Genomic DNA, 20,575 nt, shown 5'->3' on the forward strand with positions numbered 1-20,575 from the left:
CTGCCTTCCATTCCACTCCTGTGATCGTGTTGGTGTACAGACACTCTATATTCCCTCATTCCTCGCCGCCACTGCCAGGGAAGCACTCTCATCAGCTTGGTGAAATGGGACAGAAAATGTGATTTATTTTGTGCACGCAGCCCAGTCGTGGAGGGAAACGGAGAGGGACAGAGCAGGCTGGGAAGAGCCAGGACCCTCCGCTCTCTGCAAACTCATTTTACACTCCATTGCCGTGCCCCTAATCAGATACAAATATTTGTTGTGCCGTTGCTCCTAGTAAGTGAGCAGGGGATGGATGTGAACAAAAGGGGATCTGAAGGTTTAAAGAGTGTCGAAGTGGCAAAAAGAGATGCTTCATCACTGATGTGTTCTAGGACCGGTACCTTGTCCGTATTGCGATCGTTAAAATCGGCCCGGCCATAATTACCCTAATTTGCATTGTCGATTCTGAGAGTTGTGCTGCTGATTTGTGCCCGTGATTCTGGTATATTATGGTGAGTGGAAACCAGAGGCACTGCATTATTCTGCTGTTTTGGGCAAACGGACCAAAGGAAGAGAGAAGACAAGGGCTTGTGTGGGCTTGTGATAGGTGACCCTGTGCTGTCACAGAGCCTCCCTTTGTGTATGTCTGCAGTGATCCATTGCGGCTGCAATCTACAGCACACCCAGAGTACTGTCTCAGAGGCTGCAATGATGAATGCACGCTCCCCAGAAGCCGGACCTCATCACAACTTTTCAAGGATTGCTTTTCTTGGACCTAACTGGGTCACAGATATTGTAGTAAGAAGCCCACACACACGCACAGAGTGTTTGCTCTGCACTTGACACTGATCTTTTCGGAAGCACGAGAGTTATTGATAGGCCTGAAATGCTCCTTATTATTGCTTAAGACATATTGCACACCTCTAAAGGAAGGTGATGGATGCTGAACAAACGAGGTGAAAACAGTTGACCTGATGGGATGATTGTTTGGCACGTATTTCTTTCCAGAATAGGCTGTTTCTGTTATCAGGTCATTTTATTTTTAATTTTTTTTTTTAAAGTCTTGTAGAAATTTTACCCCCATACTCAATGTCCTGAGTTCTCTCAATGTGTTTGTTGACCCAGCAACTGGAAGGGAGTGAGAGATGTCTGCAGGGATTCGTTATGAGGATGTTGGAGACTGCTTGTCGTCGGCACACAGAAACTTCTCAATTCTGTTGTGCTTGGGCTGGACCGTATCGTACCTGGCTAATTTAAGCCCTGCTCTTCAGTCCGGCTTGGTTCGCGTCTCCTCTGGAAGAAGCATCTTGAGCTGCTTCATGAAAAGAAAATGTTGTTGTTTTTTTTTTAATAGAATTTAGGTCTAGGTTATTTGTTTTCTCTGTTGTCCTTGATATGAAATGTGTTGTTTTCTCTTTATAGTGATGCTTTAAAAGAATGTAATACATTAAATAATAGACTGAGCTTTGATTTGTGGGACCAGTGGTGTGACTGTAATAATTTTTGACAATTAAGGCTTCACCAGAGGAGGTTTGGGAAACAAAAAAACTGATAATAAAATTTTTTAGATAAGTTGTCACAATGCCAAAAAAAATGCAAATTTGAACTGTGTATGTATCATACAGGTACTTACAGTATGCTACAGATAATCTGTATTGTAAAACCCAAAACTGGTCAAAATAGGTTCTCTGCCAGATGGATTGTTATCTTTATTTTTTGTATTCCTGTCTTCATTTATTCCATTTAATTTCCAAGCCCCCTGCCACTGTTCTCACATATCCAGCTTTCAAAAATTTAAGTGAATGCATTAAATTTCATTAACATATTTTGATTTTGATAGATATATAGCTGACCCGCCCACTTCTCCAGCTGTGAACTTTTCTTATATGCCTGCAGCAGGCAACTGTTTTCCTTTTTTTGTGTCATTTTTCATTTATTCATAATGTCAGTGTTATCTAGTCAGAACTCTGCGGTGCTCTGCTTAAAGATTCCAGCCCAGGTAAGCTGTGCTGAAATGTCTTGAGAAAGCAGGCCGCTTTTGGCAAGCTGTGGTGTGACAGCGGACTTTCAGGGTAAGACACAGTTGTTTGGTACAGTAAAGTAAATGTCAGTGGAATGGGCTGGTCGCACATCTGAGAAGAATCGCAATATCTGTTCCCAACCCGAAAGCCAGCTCAGTGTTTGGAACTGGATAGTGCCCCCAGTTTCCACAAAGTATAGGTGTTGTGTATTTAAATTACACCACAGTTTTGAGGGGACGGTATTATGTTCTCAGAAGTAAATGGAAAAATTGCTTGTGGCATATAGCTGCAGTGTTATCTCTCCTCATGGAACTCAGTTTTACGTAATGCCCTCTGTGAAATAGATCCTTTTCTCCCCATTCTCCATTGCTCAACCTTTACTGAAGGAGAATGGTACAACGCAGTAAATGTCTTTGGCACGCTGCATACAGGTGATGTGTTGACATACAGCAGGTCCCATCTTCTTTTTCCTTCAGATATCCAGGAACCTGGGGAAGATGTACAGTGAGATGATATTCGTTCATGGCTTTGTGCACTGCGACCCCCACCCTGGCAACGTGCTGGTCCGGAAGAGCCCGAGAGGCAATAAGGCTGAAATTGTGTTGCTCGATCATGGCCTATATCAGGTGAGACATCTCAGCAGCTTGTGCTGGCCTCACAGGAAGCAAATTCATCTCCTGCAGGGTCCTTGGCCTGCGTGGCCTCATTCTCCTCATAGACTTTGCTGCCCTACATTGCACACACGTGCACACTCATGTATGCTGTATTTCGTAAGCAGTTTGTGAAGAGTTAAAATTGACAGTATTTTTAGGTTTACATGAATTACACAAAGATGATGCCATATGCGTTTTATATGCGTTTTATATGTGTGCAACTGCTCCCTTTTCCACTTACCGGTCTGCATGCAGGGGGAATGTATACTGGTGATATGCAGCCAAAAGCAAATCACCTGTGGGGCAGCTGTGTGAGGCCCAGGCAGATATGATTAGCAGTTTTCCATGTCTAGAGAGAATCATCAACCCTTTAGAACCATGTTCCTGCAGGGTCACATCCTGAAGGAACCAGAGAGCTTTGCACATGGCCTCAGGTTAGCCCTCCTGTACTGCTGTAGGTGGGTGGTGTGCTATGTGTGGTGGCCTTAGTGAGCGAGAGGAGGACCATCCCTGTGTTTACCTCCTGCCAGGTCCTGAACCAGGACTTCCGTCTGGACTACTGTCGGCTGTGGCAGGCCCTGATGAAGGCAGACATGAAGGGTGTGGAGAGGTACAGCCGGCGCCTGGGGGCCGGGGACATGTTCCCTCTGTTTGCCTGCGTGCTCACGGCCCGCTCTTGGGCTTCCGTCAACGCTGGCATCAGCCAGACTCCCGTCACCAACTCGGAGGTACCCCCTGACAGGCAGCCTTTCTGCCACTTCTCCACCAACACTACTTCACCATGCTTACCTGTTATCTTCAGCTGTACGTGCTGCAGAACATATGTGTCTGAAATGCACAGGTTTTGTGACATCTATTCTGAATGCATACTTTACACAGCCTGAGGTCACTGTGACACGATAAAGCATCAGAGTGTAATACGCTGGCATCTGCTATTTCTTTCTGCTACTTAGTGTCACTGCTGTTCTGTAAGGTGCACTGCCTGTGTACAGCATACGCTGTCACCACTGTCCTGCACAGTTGCACCTGTTCACCATACCTGTCCGCTGCAAGCACAGGAAGCTCTGCTTCAGTGCACCTCTCACTGATGATAATGTGGGGGCGTTGCTGCGGACCCCCTTGATGGCCAGTTGTCTCTGCCAGGGTGGGGTGGGAAGGCTTTATGTGACTAAGGCACACGCGTGAGTGGTGTCGGCACCGGTCTGGAGGCAACCTGTGTGGGGGAGGCTGGCCATCTGTGGGCCCACAGCATGGCTATTTTTATATCCATTGCGTAACCCGCGGGCTTCTTGTTGTGCATGGCCACGGAAGCGCATTACATCACTGCACCAGGCATGGGCGATCTTGTCCTGCACAGGGGCAAAGCTGGACGGACACACGCAACATCTCACGTATCCCTTTGAAGCACAAAAGCTGGATGCTCTTCTGTGAACTCTTCCCTGGCTTGTGTTGCATGCCTGCTCAGTTTTAATAGTGCTGGAGTGGTATCCACTCAGGGGAGCTCTGGGTAAAAGGAATCACTAGTAGGATAGTGGCTGAAGGTTTCAGCTGTGCGGCTGAGAAGGCTGAACCAAAGACTGCGCACAGTTAGCTGTAAGGGACACAGGACCTCCTACGAGTCCATGCTGCGGTGTCTGTTGCCTCTGTACCTTCTGAGTGACTGCCACCTCTAGGATCTTCCTTTTTACACCTTGTTCTAAAGCAGTTTTTCTATAATCTTTCAGTTCATCATAATTTGATTGCAGAAGAAACTTGTTCTGCAGCACTGACTTCGCCTTGAGTACAGTAGTTGACATGTGTTCGTTCATTCCGATGAACTCTTTGCAGATGAGCTGTTGCACTGGGGAGAACCACAATAGCTTAAAGAAAGTGGTCTGTGCCCTGTAAGACTAAGCTGAGCTAAGCTAGCTGCTGTCCTTCATGTGGAATTGGTGATTCATTGTATCAGTCGGCTTCTAGAACTCTGCCAAATGGAGCTCCTGGAGCTGTCCCCCTGTTAGTTATCTGCTTTCTGTCACCTCGAGTCACCAGCCTGTTTAGAAATAGTCTGGTCTAAGATAATTATAGGCAATTATAATGGCTGTTTCTTAATGTACAGCTGTGACATTCTTAAGGAAACAGGCTCATTTGCATAAGAAAGAGAGGATAAGGACATATTGTAATGTGAGTGCAGAATAATGGGAGTAGAAAGCAGAGCAACAGCAGAAGGAAAGTGCGCAGCTGAATTTAATGCACATTAGGACCAGAGACGCAGAACTCCTGTCACAATGCACAACAATACAAAGACGCTAAAAAGTTTGTCAGCATAAAGGGCCGTTTTCCTCTCCGCACCCCGGTGATTGACATTCTAAACAGTACTCTTTGTTCCGCAGGGCGAGAACCAGTTACAGTGGTTTGACTTTCCAGCTGAGCGTTGGCAAGAGTAAGACTAAGACTGGAGAGTGGAGTGGAGCCGAGTTTTGTCACTGACTGGGTGCGTCCGCTGCTAGGGGGACAGTCCATGTGGCACCTGGATCAGTATGTTTGACAGCATGACAAACATGTTCCTATGGAGAGTGGGTGTAATGTGAAGAGAGGACAATGCCCAGAAATCCTGATTATCTGTCCGCTTCAAAGTACTGTAGTACTGTCTTCTATATGGCACACTCATTAGTAGGTGCCCATTATGGTTTTTTTTTACCTTTATCACACTGATTACTTTCTCCAGTGTGTTAGAAGGTGAGGAGTCATTGTGTGATGCCCCTTGTTGCACAGGATCACTGCTGCTTATACTGTACCAGGTCAGCCTTGGTATAGCTAGAGTTTAACATAGCGGATGTGCTCAGCAAAGAGAGTGCATGGTTTTTGGGTCATAGAGATAAACAGGATTGTGGCTTTACTTGAGATGAACATCCTTTATTCTCACTGATCTTCTTGGTCACTTAAATAAATAAAAGAAATTTTCAAAATGAAGGTAAAAACAGAATCCATTTTCATATGTTTTTTTTGTCTGATGGTATGAAACAGTGGTTTTATTCTATTTGTGATTCGACCTTTTTCTAGTAGGCAGTTAAACCTTTAACATTCTTTTTAATCAGGATAAAACTCTCGAGTCACCGTATAAATATTTAAACATCAGTAAGGAGGCATAAAGAACACATTAGAGAAACTTCTGAAGAAAGCCTTTTTAAGAAGTCTACTTAATGTAAAAGTACAAATATAGACATGTGAAAGAGTGGGATTTTCTTGCATTGCACACATTTGTGTAGAACTGCTGCGGTGCTTTGTTTTAAATGTCACTTTTATTAAGAGTTTCGGTGGTTACGGTTATATTTCTTTGCTCAGGCTTTGTGTTTCTTAGTCATCTGTCTACTAGCCTCGGTTCTGTCACGCTTGTTGCATTGCAGCAACTGCTTGAATGGCGTAACTCCATTTTTCTTCGCAGCGACCGAGCGGTGTTGGTATGTGATGTGCGCATAGAGTCTTGGTATATGCCCCTCCGCTCCCCCCCAAGACCGAATGGCTCTGTCCTGCTTAGCCCTGCAGGTGGGAGAACTCAGACCCCAGGGCTGATGGTCTGGCCCTCCTATTTCGACCAACAGATAACTCGCACTCTGGCTGCAAACACCAGCTTATGTCCAACTGAGGCAGGAAAGGCTCTGATCGGTTTGGGTCTTGATGGATAAAGTAATTCATGACAGCATACACAATTATTGCTAATGCTTTCACTGTCATCTTTTCAATTACACTTACCATGGGATTTTGTGGGGCAGAGGAGCATTAATTCGCTGTAGGTTCAGCACTCAGGCTGTTCTGAAGGTTACGAGGTAATTTATGTTATTGCTTTTAGTTGTGGCCCACTTACAGCTGTGTATGAAGTCCACTTTAAAACTTGACACTGGAAAGGGTTTCTGTTTTTCGTGGTTGTAGTGAGAGTGGTCCTCTACATGCCCACTAGCTCAATGAGGGCTGGGTGGAAGGTATTGACACGTATAGTTCCGTCCCTTCCGCTGAAGGGTCTGAGCTCCTTCCCCGTGGTCCATTTTGTTTTGTTCTTGGCCTTGCTCTTTCTGTGTACGAAGATTGGCCTCTAGACTTGCTCACCTCCGTTGCGTATCCGGTTGGTCCTTTTGACTTTGCACACATTGTTGGCAAATGTGTAAAATTTGAGCACTGCTGCCTAACTCGCAGAATCTCCTCCGTGGATCTGGTGTTGTGAAGAGGTCCTTATCTGTTGGTTACGAGAGCTGTGTCTTGTCACAATCATATGAGACCATTAGGATTCATTAACATCTAGAATGTAGCATCAGCATTAAAATATTCCACTTTCATGATTTCAGAAGATCAGCAGGATACTTATTGAGCTCATTTCGTCACCTCAAGTACCTGTGCTAGGCCACTCGGTCTGAATCACAAGTTCCATTTCAGAGTTACACTTTGGTACAAAAAAAAGATGGAGACCTGCATGATTGGTTTAACTGATTCACCTTCAAGATTTGCTTATGAAGGCACACAACTACAGACGGCGTGAGATGAAAACTGAACACTTAAGAAGGCGAGTATATGAACTTTCCTTTAAGTCCTGGAAACCTTTCTTAAATTTCAGTGGTGCAGTGATCGTTGTTCAAAATTTCTGAAGCTGTTTCATCTGTACCTGGGGGTCTGAAATTTATGGTTGTGCTGAGTTAATGAGAAGCACTAGTGTATAGGTGTCAGACATCGCAGTTAGATGCTAATGGAGCTTGGTTGTGTTAAGCTTGGATTTTGATTTGTTGAGTGTAGTGAAAAAAGTGCACTCCTGCACTCATGCTTTTGCTCTCATCTCCTACTGTGTGTAACAGCATATTCACATGTTCAGCAGAGTAGATATCATAGCAAACATGTTTTTAAAAAAAAAAAAAAAAACAAAAAAACACACTGCGCTGTCTCTCTAATCTGTAGTGGTGAACTGGTGGCTGCTGCCTTTGAGTGGGGAAGGAGATGGTATGTAAACAACAGGAGGGCACGCCGGGCACCTGGGAGCGTGGGGGGGGGTCAGAGCCTGCTGCACACATGTCAGAGGTGAGCTTGTGGAAACGCTGGTCAGTGTCAGTCTGCCCTCTAATTACCCAGCACTCGGCCTCCCTCCTGAGCCTTCTCCATCAGATTCGTCTCCCCGCCGACGTAATTACTGGAGCTGTGACCTTCGGTAACGAAAGCAGAGCACAGCTTTCACGGCCCTTTGTCTCCGAATGGCTCCTGCTGTGGCCAGCGTGCGCAACACGGTGCACAGGGAGCCACACGGGCACGTTTCTTCGAATCGTTGCCTTCTCTCCCTCCCTGTGTCTAGGAGGCGCAGTGTGTCACACAGCACAGGTTGTGTCAGCCAGACTAAAGGAATATGTTACGAGTTCTTAAAAATCCTGTCTCATTGAACATAACTAGTAAATATGCAGGTGTGTGTTACATTACGGAGGATGTGCTACTAATGAACTTCTCAGTTCTGCAGAGCCAAGGTTATTTCTTCAGAACACCACAACAGTAAGCAAATCTTCACATGAATAAATTGTTTGCTTAGCTGTGCTTTGTGAATTTTCTTAGCCGTTTTTGATAACCACCGTGACACTACCTGATAGAAAACAGCCATAATGTTTGCATAAACCGTGGGTGAAAATTTCCAAATGTCTATTCATATGTGAAGAGATTTTATTGAGGCTTCATAACAATGAGTAAAGTGCTACTGAGGATGCATAGGAATGGAAATATTCCCTCTCAGGTATGTTGAGTAGTTCTGGCGGTTCGCTGCTCTGGTAAAAGCCTGTATGCACAAACACTTGTGCCTTTGCAGAGAGAAGCTGTGGAAGCCTGTGCTGTGGGGTATTATGAGACTCTTCCATCCTGCTTGCGTGAACATCTAGAATAAACCCTATGGATGTGGCGTTGGCTCGGCTTGGGCATCACCTGTCATCCACGCACTCTTAGTACAGGCTGCTTTGTTTGTTGCGCAGTACACACACAACACACGAGATAGTTCTGAAGAGCCATTTCCATTTGTCCTAGCAGGGGGTTAGTGTTTGGGAGAGTGGAACGTAAGATAGGATCCCTGCTGTCTGGAGGCTGGCAGAAGGGGAGCCTGTGAGCTGTGTGGGTAGATTGACAAGCAGGCGCAAGGTGATTGAAGCATCTCTCTGAACGTTACATCCAAGTGTGACAAACGGGAGAACAGGTAAGACTGGGTCATCATGGTGGGCAGAAAAAGGAAATGCTGGTGGTCAGAATGAGAAATCTATTAGATAGGCAGAGAACACGCTTCGTGTGTGTGTGTGTGTGTGTGTGCGTGCGTGCGTTCATGCATGGCTGTTTAGCTCAGTTTCTCTTATATTTCTAGGCAGTATGATACATTTCTTCTAGACAGATATAGGGTGTACGTTTGCATTTAATTTCTGATGCCGCTATGTAATACGCTTCTTTCTTCCGTACTTTTAAGACCATGTGATAGTTTAAAAAGCGGTGCCGAGCACAGGAGGAAGCCAGCAGCTGGCCGCTTTCCTCTTCAGGCTTTCACGCAGCAGCACTACCAGCATAGCGGGCCTGCGACAGGGGGGCCAGTTCGCCATGTCCCTGGGGTGCACGCGCCGCCTGCTGCCTCATTGCACCGCCCCGTCGCGTCCACACCACAGTTTCCTTTTAAACTTATCTCCCTGGTTGTGATGGAGAAGAAAGGGAATGTTCTATTGAGCAAACACCTTTGCCTCTGGAGGTACCTTTAGACTCACAATCACATTCGCATTGTTAGTGCTGCGTCAGTTATCTAAAATTGAGTTTATTCTAAAATGAAAAAGTAGCCACTGCGCTTTGAACCAAAGAATGCCGAGTGGAAATGAAGACCCTCCAGGCCTGGCAAGGTAATGAATGTGGAGACGTTTGGACTTAACCCCTTCTTCTCCAGCCCATCGCCCTCGGTTAGAGTAGGCATGATTTATTCATTTTCAATTAATGGTGTGTAATCTAGTGAAAGTGGCCTGTCAGTTGTTCTACTGAATTATCCTACTCTGAAGGAAGGTTCCGGTGGATATTCAGCAGTGTCTCTGGGACCCTTTTGGGTGTGTGTTCTTTCTGTTTCAGTTGCTGTGAGGATTGATATGATGATTGTGCTCACCTTGATGGGTCACGTGCTCATAATAAAGTAGGAACATGTATCGTACGTAGACTTATAAACAGCATTTATTCAAGCAGGCAATCTCTTCAGTGTACAGTATGTCCCAACTATGGGACACACCAATACGTTGTTCCTCAGATCCGTAGCTCCTTATTGATATAAGACTTTGTCCTCACAGATATGTTGCTAGACCAAGAGAGGGATGCATTTTAACTCAGTATCAAAAGCCACAACTAAGTGTTTTAAAATATTTTTTCTTCAAGAAATAGTCTTTTATGGTTATATTTTTTGAAGAACACACTGTACCTGTTCATACAATTTACAATGCGTTATTTTCAGTGATGTCTGCAACAATGAGATGATGTGTTGGTCGTTGCCTCCCAATTTTTCTGCATGATTCACTATGTTACCATAATGTATGTACACCATCCTGAAAAATGTACCTCAATACAGTAACTTAGTTATTAAGAGAGTGGTAAAATACCTAAGAATATTGATGCAGAATTAGTACAGATATGATTGAAAAGGGTAAGTGCCTAATTCCACTCATGGCAGCCACTTGCATGGTTTTCACAGTAAGGGAGGGTATGGAAGTGATTTACCATTGTCGTCTTGTGCACATCATTAACTAAATATAATTTGTGACACTTTAAAAAAAAAAATACATTGTTGCTGTAAGAAGGATCAAAAATTTAAAAAAAAAAAACTTTTTGTGTTTTGTTTTAAATATTTAAGGTCTGTTTTAATTTTTACGTATGCTTTGATAGACATTTAGTAGCAGACCATGGAAAATGTGCAATGCTCAAACCACATTCACGTTTTCCTTTGTTTCTTTTGGGAAGCATAGCCTCCCTGCTTTACATGTATTTTTTTGTGGATTAGTCATATGCAGTTGAGAACTCTTGTACTCTTATGTCCAGAGGTCTCAGTAAAAAAGCTTAGATAAATAGGTTTAAACTGCTTTAGTTCTGCAAATGCTCGTTGGCCTGCTGTTATTAAAACCTAGGACCTACATAAGTCTCCTCTCTTTATCTACAGGTATCTTATGCAGAGTAACCATAGTTATAAAATATAACCAACTCTCAACCTCTTTATTACATGGGCTCCAGACTACTCTGGGAATGTAGATGTCCAGGTGTTCAGTCACATGTACAGCTGGGCTGGACTGTGTGAGGCCTGGGCTATTCACTTCCATACCCCTTTTTAGCCAGAGAAGGACTGAGATCAGTGGAGGCAGCCAGGCTCTCTGCCCCATAGTAAGTGGCCTCTTCTTACTGCAGGGACTTTGAAGGACCTTGTGATGACTAGTCAGGGCTGTGTTTACACCTATAGCTCCATTCCTCTAGGTCTGTGTCCGTTTTGAAGCTTCCCAAGAGTGCTCTAAGGCCTCCCTGACCTAGCAAGCATGGATTCGAAGAGAGTCATCACACTCCTTTAACTGACTCTTCCCTGCTCTTCTTGAAACAGGTGTAGCGAAAAACTTGTGGACTAAAATCAGTAAAGATTTTGTGCAATTTGCCACTATTATTATTTTGAAAACATTGTAGTTGCTTTAATGCTTATCGTGTGGTGTGAATGTTTACATTTGATGTGTCCTTATTCTCTGTTTTATCAGTCTGAACGTACCTTAGTTTTTAAAGCATCATCCGTCTGGATGCTGCCAGCCAGTGAAACCCTGGTCCCCTCCCTTCCCCGTAACTGAGGGCGTGCTGGCGGCCTTGCAAGCCTTTGTGAATGGTAATGGGGCCACCATGGAGGATGAATAGACTGTCTGCTTTCTAACGGAGCTTCTGTCTGTCCCGGGGGAGAGATTATTTTGGGTCGTTTGCTGCAGTGTCCGTGTTGATCAGGCCCTTGTTTTTAATGGTCCCTTGAGGAGGGCGAATAGACTGAGCTGCACGGCTGGGAGCAAAGAGCACTTGGGAGCCCAGGACACACACATACTGTACACATTTCCTTTAGTCCTGAGCAAACATGATTCACTGCAACAGGATGGTGTGTTTTGAAGAAGAATAGCTGACACAGTTTGGGTAAGACACTGTAAACTTCACGAGCTCTATAATTGAGACCAATAAAATTTATGTAATGTAAAGGATTTGCGATTTCTAATCACCAGTTATTACTTTTTGTGAATGACAGAAACCGTCATAATTGTTTTTGATTATTGTTGTAATGCTTTGTGTATTTATTTATTTTATACTGTATTGATGTTCTATCTTTCATGGGCTATTATTCCTGTTCCTTTGTAATGTGCTTTTGTAAAATGATACTGGTTAACCTAACAGGTTTGTACAAATGCAAACATGAAGCTTGTGGCAGTTTTCTATGTTAGACCCAACTTTTATGTGTAGAGAATACTGAAAAAGCTCCTTAGCCCTGCATGCAGTCGTAGCGCCATGACGGAAATCCTATGTGTCAGTAATCCCTCGCCTACCTCTCTCTGCACACCCCTCTGTCACATCCAGAAATAGCTCAGCAGAGGTTTTGATAAGTGTGTGTTTGTGTCTGACGAAGGGGCATCTGCTTCCGTTCCTTTGATGGCTGCAAAGCCATTTCCATCTTCATGTTTCTAGACAGGCTTGAGTAGCGCTGGCCTCCTGGCTCACCAGTCAGCACACCAGTGTTAACAGTGCGGTCAGCTGTAGACCCCCCCCCAGCATCCGCCCCTGGTGCGACTTGCTCTTTCAGACGCTACACAGACAGAACCCAGATGTAATTTATGAAGCTTGTGGTAGAAGCTCATGTGGAGATTCTGCCAACCCAAGAAATAAAATTGTTCCTTAAACTAATGGAAAAAAATCCACGTTTTGTTTGAAAAATACTGGCAAAAAGCCTGAATAAAGAAGAAAAAAAATTGAGGTTAAAACGATGGTGGTTATATTTTCTCTTCTATAAACAGGTTTCCCGTCTTGGGGGACCTTATTCCTTTGTGCAGACACTCAGATACTCAACAGCCAAGTGTTGGTCTTGAGGTCTTGGCCACAGAAACAGAATCTGTCCCACTTCAGACACTGCAGAACTTGAATCCACTTAATTTACACTCTAATCTCCCTCCTCAAATTATACAAATGGAGCTTTACGGATTATCAGATAAACATATCAAAGTGGAAAATGTAGCTTTTACGTGTTCTTTTTTTCCCCCCCCTTCCCCTTTGCACAATTTGTAGGACAGCAAGTCCGGTTATGAAAGGATTGGCAGAAACCAAGTAAAAATGTTTATTTTTTATTGTTATGTTATCTGTGTTTTAGCCACATTTAATGAAACCGAAGCAGACCAGCTTTGATTAGCCTTAATTATCACGCATGTCGATAATGATTAACTACCACTTCATGCCAGAGTGTTAATTTTGGTCCTGAATAACAATGGCTGATAAGCCTGAATGATTGCATGTGCCCATTTGAAGAGATACACTTGCTTTAGTCTGGGTATGGCAGCGCTGGCATTATCCCAGGTTTCTGTGGGATTATTGATGCTTTGTCTGCAGTCGACCACCTCCCTGGTCTTCGGCCCTTTCTGCAGTGTTGTCATCCCCTCCTTAACCATTATCTTTGTGGGGAAGCCTATTTCCTGAATGCTAATGATGTGCCACCTTTTATTTTCATCTAGTAGAGAAATCAATGAGTGGTGTGCTGACTCTCTTTATAAATACATTTTATCTGTTGAATTCAGTTAAAAGGAAAACACAGCATGAAAATGCATTTTACAGTGCAATGGCACTTGTTCTCGCTTTGTCCGTTCCCTCAGACAGGGGCTGTGCCTACTGTTGCTTTTATTATAGTGGCACATCTGACAGCATGGATTCTAGAGATGCCCCTTCACACACACACACACACACACACACACACACACACACACACACACTCTGACACCCACCCTGCTGTCTCCCCTTGGCTGTGCCTCCCCAGCACTGTCCTAACCAAACCATATCCAACACCCACATTCTTTAAAATGTTGTGTCTCTTTCTTAACAATGGGAAGGCACTGCAACACCAGTGAGACACACCAGGTCCAGCACACATGCAGGAAATTGGTTGCGACTCCACTGAAATCTAGCAGATCTGATGTCGGATCCACTAGACTGTTCTAACTGGAACTCTTCACCCTCACGGTCAAGTGTTTCTCCTAGAATTGTTCCCCAGTGTCGTGGAAAGCATCTAAAAGCAAAAAAAAGCACTAAAATATTTCAAAATGGCTAATGATTTTTATGGAGACTTGTATGCTCTCTGCTCCGTTTTCACCCAGAAATTACCACAAAGTGCTTGCTCTTGTTCGTGCACTGGCAATGCAACGGTTTCCTTTATGAAATCCAGCATTTTCTCTACTCTAAATTCCCTCTGTGCAGCTGGGACAAAATTTGTAAGAAATCCAGGGCGTCACCACAGTTTTTACGCCCTCTCTCCCTGTTTTAAGCTCAGAAGCAAGACTGTCCTCTGTCTTCTGAGCTCTGTTTACCTTCCACTGCGGTGCTTGTCTCCATAGATGTCATGCCACTCTCCTGCTGGAAGGGTTATCAGTTGACACAGGCTGTGTTTGAGCTCCCTGTCTCAGGAGGCCTGTGCAAATACTACGCTGTCCATCATTGGGCCACAGGTATATGGGATTGGGGTGGTACTGTCTGTTGCCCAGTGGGTATCCATTCATCCACAGTGGGAGGTTCTCCACTTCCTGTTGCTTTCAGTTAACCCAGACTGGAAGGTGCACCACTTTCAACTTGTATCCATTAACCCACATTTTTTGGTTCATTGCTAAAACTGAATTTCCATTCTCGTTGACTGTGAGGTACGCCACTACCAGTGTATCCATTCCTCTGGGTCGAGCAGTTCATCACCCATAGGTAAACTACCAAATGCATGTAATCTTAATCTACATTTGGTGGTTCATTGTTACTGGCTGATATCCATGAACATGTAGTGGGCAGGTTACTTCTGGCTGGCCATCTAAACAGATTCATGAAGGGTATGATTCCAAGAACAACCTCTGTTTTTATGTAATGAATTGACATTTGCATACTCAAGCATGGTTTTTTTTCTTGGCCCTGGCCAAAACAGTGTATGAAAATGAGATTGTGGACACGCATGGGATAGCTTAAAGGGTGGTGATATAGTCCTTGACTTGGTCTGCATGGTGTCAAGGTCAAGCCAAGTGGTTAATTCCCACTGATGCAGCTTTAGGCTCTACACATTGCCACTGTCTGTTAAACACATCACTGCTTCTGTCTGGTCCTTCAGGAGGAGACGGTGACCAATATAGCACATGAGGGAAAAAGTGTCAGAAGAGGGCTGACTTGTGTTCTCTTACTGGGAGAAAGTGGTCTCCCAAAAAGATGGCCACCTCTGCTGACAGCTGCTTGACAGGATGACTGGATGGCCCTACATGTTTCAAATAGAATGTGACCGGGAGAGCCCAGCTGAAAAAATTATTCTGTTGCCTGCATGTAAGCTGATGATGGTGAGAAGTTAAACTCATTCATGGCAACGTAAATAAAATCTGCCCTTCTGATGGTCAAATATTTTCCTTAGACGTGGCCTCCTGGACCTAAATATTCAACCTGCATTATATGAGTGAGCAGGAATTGTATGGGCTTTAGCTATTCTAGATGTGCTGCATTGCCTTGTGTGAGGGACATGGAACAATATGGGAATTGCTTGGGTAGGATTACAGAGTCCTCAACTCTGAGGTTGTAGGGGAGCCTCTGGACCTCTTCAGAGAAACCTGTCTTGACTCATGCTGCTAACACCCAGGTGTTTAAGTCACACTGCGTACAACTGTGGTAAACTGGCTGAAAGGACTGTGTATCTCTTATGGTGAATTGGAACTGTGCGTGTGTTTGCAATGCCCGGTTTTAACAAATTTGTCTTTGACGTTCTACAGGATGTAGAGATCCGGACCAACGCCGCCCTCTATCTTCCCCAAATCAGCGATCTCTTGAACAAGGTTCCCCGGCAGATGCTGCTCCTTCTTAAGACCAATGATTTGCTGCGTGGCATTGAGACAACGCTGCAGACACGGGCCAATGCCAGCTCCTTTCTCAACATGTCCCGCTGCTGTGTGCGTGCTGTTGCCAGGTGAGGGGGGGCATTTTGTGAGGAGAGGGGCTTGTATGGCACCACAGATTTGATATACATATATTATTGTATATTACTCGATAAAGTGGCCTGAAATTCTCCATCGCAGTGGGACGGCTGGGTCTCACAGGTTCAACATAAGCATCTTTTGTAAATCCACAGGAGATTCTGTATGCATCTCACTGAAAACTGATATGAAGTATTCCAGGAATGAAACGTCTTCTTTCACGTCTAAATGTTGTCTGACTACCTCCTTGCTCCCCTGTGTAATTGGGTGAATGAGTTCTGTGATTATATTGTACATTTTGTGGCAGTCAGCAGTGATCATATTGATTCATCCTCACCATTTTAATGAAGTGCACTGTGATTGTGTCTAAAAAATCATTATGACCCAAAGTGATGGGGGTGTAGGGGTGCTGGTGCAGAACTCCGAGGAGGAGGCACTAAAACATGAAACCCAATGCCGCTTGCTTCTTTATTAAGTCCAGTACAACATAGTACACAAATGGCAAAGCCGTTACCCTGCACTGAGCTGAACAGCTTAGTGATACTCTGTATCCCCCCCATCCCCCAAGGCGCCAGAAACGTTAGTCATCTTATTTCATATATGTTAAAAATCTGAGTTTTAAGACACAGACAGGCTAAGCTCCATTTAAGATGTATTTATTTAATTTGCCCAGTCTGGAAACAACCAAGACTCCTTCAGAACCAGGACACCCTTCCTTATTACAGGAAATAGCTCTCAAAATGTTTTTCCTCCCTTGATTACTAGTACTTTTAAACATTTTATCAGAAACACCTACACTCAGCTGATCTTTTGAGTGAGCACTTTAATGTGTTTTCTCTCTGCACACTTTCAAAATATTGAATAGCAGTAAACCTCTTAATAGCCCCCACCTCCCGCCCTCAAACCCCCAACCCAAGAGGAGCTGTTTGTCTCCTGATGTACTCCTCTCCTCTCAGTCATTAGTGTACACTTCTCTTCAATGCTAATGGCTTTTCACAGGTTTCCTCAGACTTGTGTACATGCCCGTACCTTTCTAAGCTGTAATAAGAGCACAGGTTACCATCAAGCCATCATCTACGTAGAAATAACCTGAGATAAACTTGGGTTAAACGGCACTCCAGAATGGCCCATTGCTCTCATATGCACTGTTTTTCATCTGGTTATTCCTTGTGTAATTGAAAGACTCAGTTTCCACAAGGTCTCGTGGTCTTGGGTTCATCATCAGCTCATTGTCTTGGCTCAGTCTCTACAGACCTGTGTTCTTGCTCTGGTTGCACGGTGCCTGCTATGCCAGTTTGTCTGAATATCTTGGATGCATTTTCTCAGCCTTCCCAGCAGGTCTACCGTGCGTGTATATGCAAACCAGACTCTGCTTTCTTTATCTGCTCCATCCCCCAGCATTCCCCTCTGTGTGGCCCCTGTATTGAGTGAGCTGCGTTACATCTACATGAGAAAGGATCACAGACTGTACCGGCACGTGGTAACCAGCCTTTGTGTAGTTTCTGTCATGGCCGGGAAATTCCTTGTCTGTGTAATCGAGTGTAATGAGAAGCTGTATGATCTTGTGGAGTCACCGTCCACTAACTGTCCCACATTCTCGAAAGGTTATCTTTTTGGAGCGAAAGATGTTTGTAGTTTTGTCAGCCAAAGAGTCGTGCAAGTCAAACTTCACTGTTTCCTCTTGTTTACGGGAGGAATCACAGAGGGCTTGTGACAATGTGCATTTTCTGCTGCTTTAACGCAGTGTACTATCTGATACAAGTCAAGCCTTGTAAGCTTTGTGCTCCGGGCTGTATCCATCAAATGCATTTTCATACAGCACAGAGGACCAGGCAGCTTCTCTTGACTCTCCATAGGTTAAACAGAGTACAGGTACAAAATGGCAGAGCGTTGCCTTTGTGGACGGGCACCATTGCTGTCCCTTGCTATCTCGAGTATCATGGCCCTTTCTTCGTTCCTCTTTCCCCGAAAGACACGCATATCCACAGATTCACATTTACATAATCTCGCAGTTTCTACAGGCGGTGAGCTTTTTGAAAATTAGCAGAGATAAACACGATTGCTTATGCCGTTCAGCAGTTCAAAGCTGTGCGGAAAGCCACCCCGCAATGCATTATGGAGCGTTTCGGTGTTCCCCAGCAACCACCCCCCCAGCCAAAATGAATGCATTCAGCTGTCATGCTCATTTACCTCATTATACACTGCTTTTACTGCATATTCAAGGGGAATTTTGGAAACACTCTTGTGTGTTGCATGTTCAAATATCCAAGCTCTCAATGCTTTTACCTTGTTGGATTGCACTTCAAAATAAATTACATTTTATGATGAACTGTAGCAATGATGGATGTATGTAATTTAGAGTTGATAATTCTGAAATTCTCTAGAAAAAAAATAGTACAGCAGAACAATGTCAGGTGTTTTTAGCAGAACCCTTCTCTCTGGTGGCACTCTGAGATGAGGTTGATGGTCACAATTCATCGTCCTCCTCCTTTCTCTAGTGAGATGGTGGATTAGAGTTTATGGTCACAATTCCCTAACCTCATTTTTTCTTTCTGGTGAGACAGTGGGTTAGTGATGGTAGAATGTGTAGTTAAATGTCATTACCCTTCTCCTCTCTTGTGACATTGTGAGTAGAGTAGGCAAACACTCATTGCTGACCTCCACTTTCTTTAGTGACACAGTTAAATGGAGGTGGTAGTTTGGTAGTTTTTTAGTACTGATCTTCTCCTCTCTTTCTAGTGATGTGGTGAAGTGCTGCGGGTTGTTTGTTGTCCCTAACCTCTTGCTTTCTCTCACAGGCACAAGAGGAAGAAGGCCCGGTCTTGGTCGCAGAAGCTGCAGGTCACCCTGTCAGAGGGCTTCATGTTATGGCAGATCAACATATATGAGTTCTTCCTGCGGGTGAAGGCGTCAGCGTTTGGCAGCTGGTTCCTAAGCATAGTGAACTACTTTCACTACACGCACTGAGCCTCAGTCCTGGCTGCTTGTAGCGGCTCCCTCCTTTGAACTGACCAGTATATTATGTTCTGGGGTAGTGACAGGACCAGCTGTTGCCACAGATTGAAGGAGGCTCACACCGGTTAATTCATGAAGACCCGTCCTTCCCTGGGTGCTTCATGTTGGCTGAGGTACTCAATGATGGATGCACAGGGATGTGGCATGTTCTCTCCATAGCTACAGTGCACAACGTTCAAAGGTCAAGAGCTTTCTTTGGCCACCTTTTTTTTTTTTTTTTGTCAGGTGGGATTTTTAGGCTTTTCTTGACACAACATTAGTACCTTCTGGAGAGGTGGATTTGAAGTATAGGAGAACCACTGCTGGTTTACAGTTTACTGCTAATCACAGGAAGCATGCAAGGTACTGTGCATTCACTTCTCATTTGTGAAATACTCACTGCTGCGTTTGGAGTAAGCAAGCAGTGATGAGGTTACCGCAAAATCTCTGACGGCAGTATTTGGTATTAATGGGTTTTCACAGAAATTATACTTCATTTGCACTCATTTGCCACTGTACTGTGTTTTTATCTGTCCTTTGAATTTATCAGTGTTATGCCTCAGTTGTGGTTTTATTATTGTTAGTAATATTTGGAATTTGAACAAATAACAAAGACTTGTGTTTATAATTAAATAGCTCAAAATACAGAAATGAGCACATTGTGCTCACAAAACTTTACATTTTTGTTTGTGTTTTTCTGAGAAGGAAGTTGTATCGAGTTCATCTGTTCTTTTTCAATAGGTGAGTGTCCAAAGTTCAGCATCCTTCCAGTGAGTGTCAAAAACGACTCCGTCCAGTTGCCAATACATGCAATACAGTCACCTGTCCACTGACACCAGCTCTTCAGGATTCAGTGACCTTGCACATCATCTTCTGGGTTTTTTCCCTTTCTGTAGCTAACACTTGAACCGTGAGTCCTATTAGAAAAAACGCTGCAGCAGCTTCTCCAGCCAAGCCCTTTGCTGGGTGACTGAATCTGCTGAACTGACCTTAGCTTTTGATGGCAAGTTCTTCACTGCAGACTCCATGGCTCTCTTTAAGCTGACAGTACTCTGGTGTTACTCCCACTCTGCCCAAAGTGTCTCCTTAGTTTTCTTCCAGATCTATTGCGATACCGTCTTCCCCTTCTGACCTTACCACATCCACCCTTGTGCTGGTTCTCATTCACTGGGATGAGACGAATGAGATGCAAGCCCACCCCCCATTGCTCACACTGTGCTGTCTGGTCAAGCAGTAGTTAATGCACAGCACTGTCTTGTCAACAGGTTCTCTCAAAGTCATTTTAAATACAGCTGCAGCACTGAAATGGACCTGAAATGAAATTGCTGGATCCTTGCTTCACGCTTCCTAATAACATATCATTTAATGTGACAAAATTGCAGCCTGTCGGGGCGAATTTCTACTAATGCGTTTGCAAGAAATAGATTTGTAATTAACATTTTATAAGCATGGGATGCACTTAAACTGTGGAATTACAGAAGAGCATCTGCTGGCCTTGATATGTACACAGCTCTAGTGATATCCGCATAACCAAAGGCATAGCTGAAACCTAATTAGCTTTACAACACTAAAGTGCTGCAATGTAAACATTTTGCCTGCTAAAGGACATTGGGATTTTCAGATCTTTGGGTAAACACAAAAGCTATCTGGAAGAAACTACATAAAAGCTAGCTTTATAAGACTGACACTGTCGCTGTCCATCGTATACACACAAGTGCTGATGTAAACTGGAATT

At 44.2% G+C, this 20,575-nt stretch overlaps 1 protein-coding gene across 1 annotated transcript in view; it reads left to right on the top strand.

Moving 5' to 3' along the window:
* The window catches only part of adck1 (aarF domain containing kinase 1), a 75,947-nt gene extending 56,552 nt beyond the window's left edge, over positions 1 to 19,395 (top strand). The window contains exons 8-11 of the mRNA XM_018727273.2: positions 2,480 to 2,629; positions 3,187 to 3,384; positions 15,646 to 15,839; positions 18,645 to 19,395. Of these exons, the coding sequence (XP_018582789.1) occupies positions 2,480 to 2,629; positions 3,187 to 3,384; positions 15,646 to 15,839; positions 18,645 to 18,813 (711 nt within the window). The 3' untranslated portion in view covers positions 18,814 to 19,395. The remainder of the gene's footprint in view (positions 1 to 2,479; positions 2,630 to 3,186; positions 3,385 to 15,645; positions 15,840 to 18,644) is intronic.
* The last annotated feature ends 1,180 nt before the right edge of the window (positions 19,396 to 20,575 follow it).

The sequence above is a fragment of the Scleropages formosus genome, chromosome 15, assembly GCF_900964775.1.
Source record: "Scleropages formosus chromosome 15, fSclFor1.1, whole genome shotgun sequence".
NCBI classification, from domain to species: domain Eukaryota; kingdom Metazoa; phylum Chordata; class Actinopteri; order Osteoglossiformes; family Osteoglossidae; genus Scleropages; species Scleropages formosus.